The sequence below is a fragment of the Corvus kubaryi genome, unplaced genomic scaffold, assembly GCF_017639235.1.
Source record: "Corvus kubaryi isolate FWS band 111438036 unplaced genomic scaffold, C.kubaryi_AGA036_p1.0 split1-37355, whole genome shotgun sequence".
NCBI lineage: Eukaryota > Metazoa > Chordata > Aves > Passeriformes > Corvidae > Corvus > Corvus kubaryi.
Window position 1 is genome coordinate 2,640,258 of NW_024582078.1, and position 9,604 is coordinate 2,649,861.

The window sequence follows — 9,604 nt, forward strand, 5'->3', positions numbered from 1 at the left end:
CCCTGTGCCCCTCATCTGTTCCCCAAACCCATCCCTGTGCCCCTCATGGGTCCCCAAACCCATCCCTGTGCCTGTTCCTGTTCCCCAAACTCGTTCCTGTCCCCAAAACCACCCCTGAGCCCCTCACAGGTCCCCAAACCCATCCCTGTACCTGTTCCTGTTTCCCAAATCCATCCCTGTGCCTGTCACTGTTCCCCAAACCCATCCCTGTTCCCCAAACCCACTTCTGTGCCTGTCACTGTTCCCCAAACCCATTCCTGTTCCCCAAATCCATCCCTGTGCCTGTTCCTGCTTCCCAAACCCATTCCTGTGCCCCTCACGGGTCCCCAAACCCCAAACCCACCCCTGTGCCCCTCACCTCTTGGGGTACCCCATCCCCACCTGGAGCACCGAGTGCCATCTCCAGGAATTCCTCGGACACCTCCAGGGACGGGCACCCCAAACCTCCCTGGGCAGTTCCAAAGCCTGACCCCGCTTTTCCATGGGCAAATTCCAGCTGCTGCCCAGCCTGGCCGTGCCCTGGTGCCCCAGCTGGGAGGCGGGGGCACTCACCTTTCCCTTGGCATTGCCCGTGTAGATGTATTCCCCTCTCCTGTCGAACGAGGCCACCACGTTGAGGTCGGAGTCGTCGTCCACAGGCAGCACCACGTGCTTGGAGTCTGACAGGGTCAGCATCACCGGCGCCGACTTCATGGGACACACCAGCACCCTGTTCCTGCAAGGGAAAGCTTGGGAATTCCCTCTCTGGGAAATGATTCCCACATTTAAAGGAAAAGCAAAAAGCACCGGTGCGGATCAAGGAATTCAGGATACTTCGATTTTTGTTGTCTTGTTTTTGGTACTTGGACAGCAAAATGATGTCAAGTTGGGGTTTACTTTAATTTCCTTTCCCTCTCCAAGTTTGTGCAGCGGTTTTAAAGCAAAGGAGACATTTCCACACTCACCTCCAGGCACTTCCTCCCAAACCCGATCCCAACACAACCCCACAACCCCAACGATTCCTTTGGGAAACAGAAGAAAATCCAAAGAGCCGCTGGTTCCACCCCACTGGGAGCATCCCCCGCTTTTCCCACTGCACTTACTGGTCCCGGGGGTGGTACTGGACTTTGAGGATGGGCGAGGGGAAGCGGAATCTCTGGTCACAGTCCCCGGACAGAACATCCCACTGCGACACGATGTTGTCGGTGGAGGCACTGACCAGTTTGTGCCCATCCCGGCTCCAGCTGCAGCACAGGGAGGCAATTCCCGGTAAAGTTATTCCTTAAAAGTGTCAAACACAGCCGGGAGGGGGGAAAGGAGCAGGCTCAGAGGGAATTTGGACAGCTTTGGAAAGAGCCTGGCAGGCAGAAAGTCCTTAGAGAAAGTGCAATTCCTGACAAAAAGCATAGAATCGTGGAAGGGTTTGGGGTGGGAAGACCTTAAGGGTCATCCTGCTCCCACCCCTGCCACGGGCACGGACACCTCCCCCCATCCCAGGCTGCTCCGAGCTGGCCTTGGGCACTTCCAGGGATTCTCTGGGAATTCCATCCCAGCCCCTCCCCACCCTCCCAGGGAAGAACTCCTTCCCAAGATCTCCTTCAGCCATTCCCGCTTATCCCAACTCCCCCTCCAGCTCTCCCGGAGCCCTTTAAGCACCGAAAGAACCCAAAGCTCCCCGGGAGCCTCCTCTCCCTCTCCCTCTCGCTCTCCTCTCCTCTCCCTCTCCCTGTCCCTGTCCTCTCCCCTCCTCTCGCAGCCCCAGCTGTCCCGGCAGGGCCGCTGCAGCCCCGCAGCACCGGGGACAAGCCGGCCGTGCCCGGTGCCGGCGGCAGCAGCAGCAGCGCGGTTCCGGCGCTCACCACAGCGAGCACACGGGGTGGATGTGGGCGCTGATGATCTTGGCGATGCCGCGGGTCAGGAAGTCCCAGATGACGATCCTGCCGTCGTTGCAGCCCACGGCGAGCAGGGTGCCCCAGCGGTTGAAGGTGCACGTCAGGGCCATGCTGATGCAGTCCAGGGTCCCGTCGGCCTCCTGCGGGGAGAGCGCAGCGCCCGCGCCCGGTCAGGCCGCCCCCGCCGCCGGGGGAGAGCCGGGGGAGAGCCCGGGGACGGCTCCGGGGGCGGGGAGCGCGGTTACCTCGGGGTAGTTCTGGCCGAAGGACTCTGCAAAGGAACGCGAAGGCAGCGGCTGAGCGAGCGGGGCGGCCCCGCCGAGCCCCCGCCCGGTACCGGGACCAGCCCCGGAGCCGCCCGGCTCAGCCACCCCCATTCCCGGCCCCGCCGTCCCTGGTCCTGCCCCGCTCCCAGCTCCACTCCCATTCCCAGCCGCGCCACCCCCTGATTCCGTGCCCGCCCCCGTTCCCGTTCCCATTCCCATTCCCATCCCATTCCCGTCCGCACCGAGCAGCTCCAGGTTCATCGCGCCGCCGTCCCGCCCCCGCCGCCCCCCGCTCCCGGCTCCCTCCCCATTCCATTCCCGCCTCCTGCTGCTCCCGCAGCCCCCCGCTCCCATTCCCATTCCCATTCCCGTTCCCGTTCCCGCTCCCGTCCGCACCGAGCAGCTCCAGGTTCATCGCGCCGCCGATCCCGCTCCCTCCGCTCCCGTCGCCGAAGGACCCCGCGGGGGACCTGCCCGAGCCCGCGCCTCGCCGTTCGCCTGACAAACCGCCGCTCTTTTCCTCCTCCCCCGCCGCGGCTCCCGGCGCCTCCCGGCCCGGCTCCGCCCGCCCCTCCCGGCGGCCACGGGGCGCGGCGCCGCTCGCTGCCGGCGCGGCGGCGGGGCCGGGAATGGGCAGCGGGGATCAGGCAGCGCCGCGGGCAGCCCCAGCGCGGCGCGCAGAAGGGGCCGGGCGGGCCCCGCGGCCGCGTAGAAAGGTTCCGGGAAGGGGGCAAGCAGCCGGCAGGGGGCGACAATAAAAGGGCGAGAATAATTAAAATAATAATTATTCCAATAATTAACTAAAATCCAAAGGGGAAGCTGGGCCCTGGCGGGTATTGCAGCGTCTCGTTCACGCGCTTTAACTCCTTATGTTTTCCCCATCCCGGCCCTGCTCCCTCCGGCGGAGAACACGGAAAACACCTGGAGCAGGTTTGGAGTCAGAACTGGGAGCGGAAAAATTCGAGAATTCTGGAATGGTTTGGGATGGGAGGGAGCTTAAAATCCTCCAGGGACAGGGACAGGGACACTTGCGCTATCCCAGGGTGCTCCAACCTGGCCGTGGGCACTTCCAGCAGCGGCTGCTTTTGGAAAAAAAGAATAAAATAAAGAGGAATAAAATAAAATAATGGAAAAGACAGGGGGAAAGAGGGGGAGAAAAAGGGGGGGGAGACAACGCACGGGGACACCCCCCCCCAAAATAATAAAATGAAATTAAATTTAAAGGAAAAATAAAACAAAATAAAACAAAACAAAAAAACCCAAACCAATTCTTAGTGGTGCTCATTTAAGGGAAGGGTTGTGGCTCCAGGCAAGGCAGGGGCTGCTCTTCCCATTCCCAAATTCTGCAGCCAGGGGTGGGACGAGAGCTCGGCCCCACTTTGGATTGAAAAACCTGGAATCTTTTCCCATCGAATGCTGATTCCCTCTTTCCCTTGCCAGGAGTTCAGGGATGAAAAGGGGCCGGGGAAGCTCCCAACTCCAATCCAGGCAGGCAGAGGAGCTTCCCACATTCCACCTGCCAAAATTCCCAACCCCCCCAAAAAACCAAAACCCCAAACCCCACACAGGACTCAGGGAAGCTCCAAAAAAGGCTTCAGGGAATTGTCTGGGATGGTGAGGCAGGAAAAGCTCTGGAATCGCAGACTCCGAGGTTTCAGGTTTATTCAGACATTTTTTATTTACACAAACGCCCTCCCGCCCTTCCAAGGCCTCCAAGCTGGGCTCTCCCGGTTTTCCAGAGGTTTTTCCCGAGGTTTTTCCCCTCCCAGGCCCGGTGGCACACGGGGTTAATGCTGTTCATGTGCCCGAGGGGTGCCCGGGGCAGGGAAAGTGGGATTGGACTTTGGAAAAGTGGGGGAGGGCTTGGCCCAGCAGCTGGGTGGGGATGGGAGAGCTGGGAATGCCAGAGGGGGATGGATCCATGAAAATCCACCCTGGGAATGCCAGAGGGGGATAATGGATCCATGAAATACACCCCAGGAATGCCAGAGGGGGATGGATCCATAAAAACCACTCTGGGAATGCCAGAGGGGGATGGATCCATAAAAACCCACCTTGGGAATGCCAGAGGGGAAAAATGGATGCATAAAATCCACTCTGGGAATGCCAGAGAGGGATGGATCCATGAAAATCCACCCCAGGAATGCCAGAGGGGGATAATGGATCCATAAAATCTACCCTGGGAATGCCAGAGGGGGGATGGATCCATAAAATCCACCCTGGGAATGCCAGAGGGGAAAAATGGATCCATAAAATCCACCCCAGGAATGCCAGAGAGGGATAATGGATCCATGAAAATCCACCCCAGGAATGCCAGAGGGGAAAAACGGATCCATAAAATCCACTCTGGGAATGCCAGAGAGGGATAATGGATCCATAAAATCACCCCAGGAACACCAGAGGGGGGATGGATCCATAAAAACCACTCTGGGAATGCCAGAGGGAAAAAATGGATCCATAAAATCCACCCCAGGAATGCCAGAGGGGGATAATGGATCCATAAAAACCACCCTGGGAATGCCAGAGAGGGATGGATCCATGAAAATCCACCCTGGAATGGCAGAACAGGGGTTGGATCCACACAAATCCACTCTGGCAATGCCAGGAGAGGCTGAATCCATAAAAAAGCCATGCTGGGAATGCCAACACAGGGATTGGATCCATGAAAACCACTCTGGGAATGGCAGCAGAGGCCGGATCCATCCCAAGCCCGCCGGGAATGCCAGCACATCCCACCCGGGAGGAACACAGGGGAGGAACACAAAATGAAGCCGGGATTTTCTCTCCATCCAAAGCTCCCGAATCCATTTTTATTGCACAACGAAAGGAGAAGATTCCCACTAAAGCAGCCCTGCGGCCCCGGCCCTCGGCCACGGCAGCTGGAATTTCCAACCAAGGAATTCCACCTTCCTGCGCTGCTTTCCCGGGAATGCCAGGCCCCGCCCACCCCCTGGGAATTCCAGGGAGAATTCCCAACTCCCTCCCGGAGTCCCCAAGGGGCGTTTCCTGCTCCCAACTCCACCCCAAACAATGCAGGAGGCAAACTGGGATCTCCAGGAATTTGGGAAAGACAACCTTGCCCAGGATCCCCCTCCTTCCCTATCCCCATTTGGTTTTTCTTTCCAACCGAATTCCAGCCCTGGAGTGAATCTCAGGAGAAGGAGGAAGGATCTTTCTTCCCTCCAACTCTCAAGAAAAGCTGGGAAAAAAAAAAATCCTAATTTTTAAAAATATTCCTGTCCAGACTTCACCCAATTTAAAACTGCCACGACCTTTCCCGTTCATTCCAAGCCCCAAATCCCGACCAAAAAGGAATTTTGGCACTTTTCCCACGGGAAAAATCAACCATTGGAAGGGCTTTTTGTGCTGCTACAAAGTGGAACCTCGGAGGAGCTGAGCGTGGAAGCGAGGGCAGGTTTCTCCAGCCATTCCAAGAAATCTTAGGAAGCCGAAGGAGCGGGGAAAAAAAGAGGAGGAAAAGCTGGGATTAGGGATCAATAGCTTATCCAGGCGGGGTTTTGCAAGTCCCCAGAGTAAAACACGGAAGCTTCGCTCCTGTCCATGTAAACATTTCCAGTGGTGCAGCAGCTCCTTGGAGCTTCCCAACACTTCCTTATCCTAAAGTTTGGTGCCTTTTTTCCTTCCTCTCCGAGCGCTCTGGAATTCGTGCCGCTGCCTGAGGAGCGGGATCCTTATCCCGGAGAGCACGGGAAGGCTTTTCCCATCGCACGGATCCCACGCCAGGCTCGGGGGGGAATTGGCAGAGTCCCCTCTCAGTCCCAAGGGTTTGGGTTTTCCCCGCCTGGGCTGCACAATTCCATTGGGATAACGGGCTGGGATTGGGATGGAGCCCTCAGCCCCCTCCCCGAGCCACCTCTGGCTGCTCCTCCCTGTCCCGCTCGGGGCCGGCACGGAGCCCCCGGCAGAGGCAGGGCTGGAATTCCTCCCCTCCCCCCCTCCGCAATTCCCAAATCCGGCCGCGCTTCCCGCTCAGGTGGAGTCATCCAAGCCTTTGTTGGGATGCTCGGAGCCGGCCCTGCAGAGCCTGTCCATGATTCCCTGGAGCATGGGCTGCACGATTCCCAGGAGAGGCCGTTGGGAAGAGTCCCCGTCCCAGCAGGCTTCCATCAGCTGCCAGCACTCCTCGTCAAACACCGGGAGACGCTCCGGACGAACCCCTGGAAAACACCCAGGGATCCATAAAAAACCACCCCGGGAATGGCAGGAGAGGCTGGATCCATAAAAAAACACCCCAGGAATGCCAGGAGAAGCTGGATCCATAAAAAACCACCCTGGAATGGCAGAACAGAGGTTGGATCCATAAAAAACCACCCTGGGAATGCCAGGAGAGGCTGGATCCATAAAATCCACCCCAGGAATGCCAGGAGAGGCTGGATCCATAAAAACCACCCTGGAATGGCAGAACAGAGGTTGGATCCATAAAAAACCACCCCAGGAATGCCAGGAGAGGCTGGATGTGCACAAATCTACACTGGACAAGAGCCGATGGAGCGAAAAAGGGAAGATTTGGATGGGATTTTGGGAATAAATGGATCAAAAACTCCTGGAGCAGCAGTAGCAGGACAGGGATTGTCCCCTCGCACTGGGGAGGAACTGGGATTGGATTCCTGGGTCCAGTTCTGGCTCCTCAGATCAGGGACGACATTCTGGGCCTGGAGCGTGTCCAGGGAAGGGAACAGAGCTGGGAAAGGGCTGGAGAAATCCTGAGGGAGCTGGGAAGGGGCTGGAGAAATCCTGAGGGAGCTGGGAAGGGGCTGGAGAAATCCTGAGGGAGCTGGGAAGGGGCTGGAGAAATCCTGAGGGAGCTGGGAAAGGGCCTGGAGAGTCCTGAGGGAGCTGGGAAAGGATCTGGAGAGTCCTGAGGGATTTGGGGGGGCTCAGCCTGGAGCAAAGGAGGCTCAGGAGGGGCCTTGTCATTCCACAGCTCCCTGGCAGGAGGGGGCAGCCGGGGGGGATTTGGGATTTTATCGCAGGGAACAGGGACAGGAGGAGAGGAAACGGCCTCAGGCTGGGCCAGGGGAGGCTCAGGGTGGAATTTCAGCAGGAATTTCCTCATGGAAAGGGCGCTCAGGCCTTGGCAGGGGCTGCCCAGGGAGGTTTGGAGGTGTCCAAGGAGTTCCTGGACGTGGCACTCAGCACTCAGGGCTGGGATCAGGCCCAGCTTGGACTCGATGATCCCAGAAACATTTTCCAACCTCAGGGATTCTGGGATTTTTCCCTTTCACCTCTCCAGCAGCAGAATAAAAGGGGATTTTCCCAGCACCTGAGGCGTTCCCAGAGCCCAGCCCAGCCCAGGTACCTCTCCTGACGTTGTTCCACAGGTGATCTTTGCTCGCACACCTCTCGAAGGCCTCGGGTAACTTCACGTGGCCCGAGCACAGGTACCAGAACAGGATCCCAAAGGCATAAACATCCACAGAATTGTCGTATTTCCCTGGGAGGAAAAAAAAAAAATCCCACATGGGATCAGCAGGGAAAATCCCCGGGAGCTGGGCAGGCTGAGAAGTGATTCCAGTGTCCTGCTGTCCCAAATTTAACCCTGAATTCCACAGCAGGGAGGCAAAACTTGTGTGCAATAACAGGGCAGGAGTTGGGATCAAGGTCAGGCTTTTCCAATTCCCAGGATTTATAAATTTAAGCTGTCCCAGGAATTCCCAAACCGGAGCTCGGGTGTATTCCAGAGTTAAACACCAACCCCTGGGAGGTTCAGCTCTGTCAGAGACCAACATCAGCCTCCCATCCCAGAAATGTGGGATTTTTCCTAAATTCACACCAATCCAGCTGCTCCATTGGATCCCAACCTTATCCAAGCAGGGACAGCTCTGACAGACCAGAAGGATTCTGGAAAAATGGGATTGGAACTTCCCAGTGGTTCTAAAACTCAGGAAAAAGCCTCGGAGCAGCTGCCAGAATTCCCAATGAACCCAAACTCGCTCCACAAGGCACGGACAGCCTGGGAATTCCTCACAGGGAATCCTTCCTGGAATATTTCCCTATGAAAACCAAGGATCTCCAGCTTCCCCCTAACCGATCATTTACATTACTAATTGCAAGGGTGTTAATTACCTCAGCAGAGCTGACCAACCCCATCGCTCTCTGCCAAGAGCCAGGCTTAAAACACAGGAAAAGCCCCCAGCAGGCACCGAAAGCAGGGAATTCCCCAGGGTTAAAAGGGCCTCACGAGCAACTGAGAGCTGAATTCCAAGGAATTGCCCACAGAATTCCAGGATTCAGGGGGGTCCCACCTGTGAAGAGCTCGGGAGCCATGTGGATGGGGGTGCCCACGATGCTGCCAGACATCATCGCCTCGGGTTTGCAGAACCCCAAATCCGTGATTTTGGCCCGATTCTTTTTGTCCAGCTGAGGAAAAAGGCAGAGGCAGGCAGGTGAGCAGCACGTTTCTCCCAGAAAACATCGATTTTTGGGATCAGTTTACACCATGAGGGCTGAGCACCTGCTTTGAAGTCATTTTCTCGGGTTTCCTGGCTGCTCTGGGGCATTTCCCTGGAGGCACCTGGGGTGTGGCTGGGATTTAAGGGCAGCAGGAACTGGAAATCCTCCTCCTGGCTGAGGCTGGCTGCACTCCACAGGAGTCATTCCCTGCTCCCCTTGCCCCAGGCTTCCAGCCAGGAAAGGAGGCAGGGAAACCTCCTTAAAACATCCCGTGTGGGGAAAGCTATTCCTTCACTTGGAGCTTGGGGTTTTTCTGCACTGAAAAGGCTCTGGGATGAGGAAGAGGCAGGGATTTTCCTTACCAGGACGTTTTTGAGTTTGATATCCCTGTGCACCAGCCCCTGGCTGTGCAGGTAGCGGATCCCTTCCACCACATCCAAGGCAATCTGCAACCGTGGCTCCAATTCCAGCCCAGCCTGAGGGGGAAAAAACCACAGATTTCACACCTTCAAGTTAACTTTGGCCTCCTCTTCTTTATCAAAACACTGAAAATTGAGCAATTCCAGCTTTGTTTTACAGATTAATTTTAAGGTTTTTTATATTAGAGAATTTGAGGGATTTTTTTTGTTTTAAATTAGAGCAGCACAAGTTTGGGTTGGAAGGGAGATTTAAAGCTCATCTTGTCCCATGGGCAGGGACACTTCCCACCGAACCAGGTCGCTCCAAGCTCCGTCCAGGGATAAAACAAACACAAAATATGAATTTAATAACAGAATTTGGCACCTTCAGCCCCGTGTAGAGGTCCCTGTGCAGCCTTTCCATGATCAGCAGCACAGCAATGCTGGAGCCTCCTCCGTAGCCGTAATCGATCACGGACCCGTGCAGGTGCACGAGCCTCTCGTGGGACTGCAGGGACCTGCAGAAGGTTCAGAACAGAAAATTGGGGTCATTTTTCATCCCTGTCCCCCATCCCAGGCCAAGGAAGAAGCCCCAAAGTCCCTGCAGAGACCTGGAGAAAGTTCAGAACAGAAAATTTGGGCTCATTTTTCATCC

The 9,604-nt window shown here is 56.5% G+C and overlaps 3 protein-coding genes across 9 annotated transcripts in view; all 3 read right to left on the bottom strand.

Annotated features, from left to right (window-relative positions):
* Positions 1-2,638, bottom strand: part of RBBP5 (RB binding protein 5, histone lysine methyltransferase complex subunit) — a 13,989-nt gene extending 11,351 nt beyond the window's left edge. For 3 of the 6 annotated variants that reach the window (XM_042013451.1, XM_042013449.1, XM_042013447.1), the window contains exons 1-5: positions 2,380-2,418; positions 2,117-2,142; positions 1,839-2,011; positions 1,083-1,223; positions 553-715 (exon numbers count right to left, since the gene is read on the bottom strand). In XM_042013451.1, coding sequence (XP_041869385.1) covers positions 553-715; positions 1,083-1,223; positions 1,839-2,011; positions 2,117-2,142; positions 2,380-2,398 — 522 coding nt within the window. In that variant the 5' untranslated portion in view covers positions 2,399-2,418. Of the gene's footprint in view, positions 1-552; positions 716-1,082; positions 1,224-1,838; positions 2,012-2,116; positions 2,143-2,379; positions 2,419-2,533 lie in introns of those variants that run through there. The other 3 variants (XM_042013450.1, XM_042013446.1, XM_042013452.1) reach the window with 2 other exon arrangements.
* A 1,144-nt stretch (positions 2,639-3,782) lies between these two features.
* LOC121657567 lies at positions 3,783-5,246 on the bottom strand. 2 transcript variants are annotated; one of them, XM_042013417.1, is made up of 2 exons: positions 4,606-5,246; positions 3,783-4,273 (listed from the first exon to the last, which is right to left on the bottom strand). In XM_042013417.1, the coding sequence occupies exons 1-2, from the start codon at positions 5,244-5,246 to the stop codon at positions 3,925-3,927; spliced, it is 990 nt and encodes a 329-aa protein (XP_041869351.1). In that variant the 3' UTR covers positions 3,783-3,924. The 2 variants fall into 2 exon arrangements, with proteins under 2 accessions (XP_041869351.1, XP_041869350.1); XM_042013416.1 differs by having other exon boundaries at positions 3,783-4,169; positions 4,252-5,246.
* The window catches only part of DSTYK (dual serine/threonine and tyrosine protein kinase), a 17,228-nt gene continuing 11,406 nt past the window's right edge, over positions 3,783-9,604 (bottom strand). The window contains exons 8-12 of the mRNA XM_042013415.1: positions 9,335-9,467; positions 8,914-9,027; positions 8,404-8,518; positions 7,458-7,592; positions 3,783-6,315 (exon numbers count right to left, since the gene is read on the bottom strand). Of these exons, the coding sequence (XP_041869349.1) occupies positions 6,128-6,315; positions 7,458-7,592; positions 8,404-8,518; positions 8,914-9,027; positions 9,335-9,467 (685 nt within the window). The 3' untranslated portion in view covers positions 3,783-6,127. The remainder of the gene's footprint in view (positions 6,316-7,457; positions 7,593-8,403; positions 8,519-8,913; positions 9,028-9,334; positions 9,468-9,604) is intronic.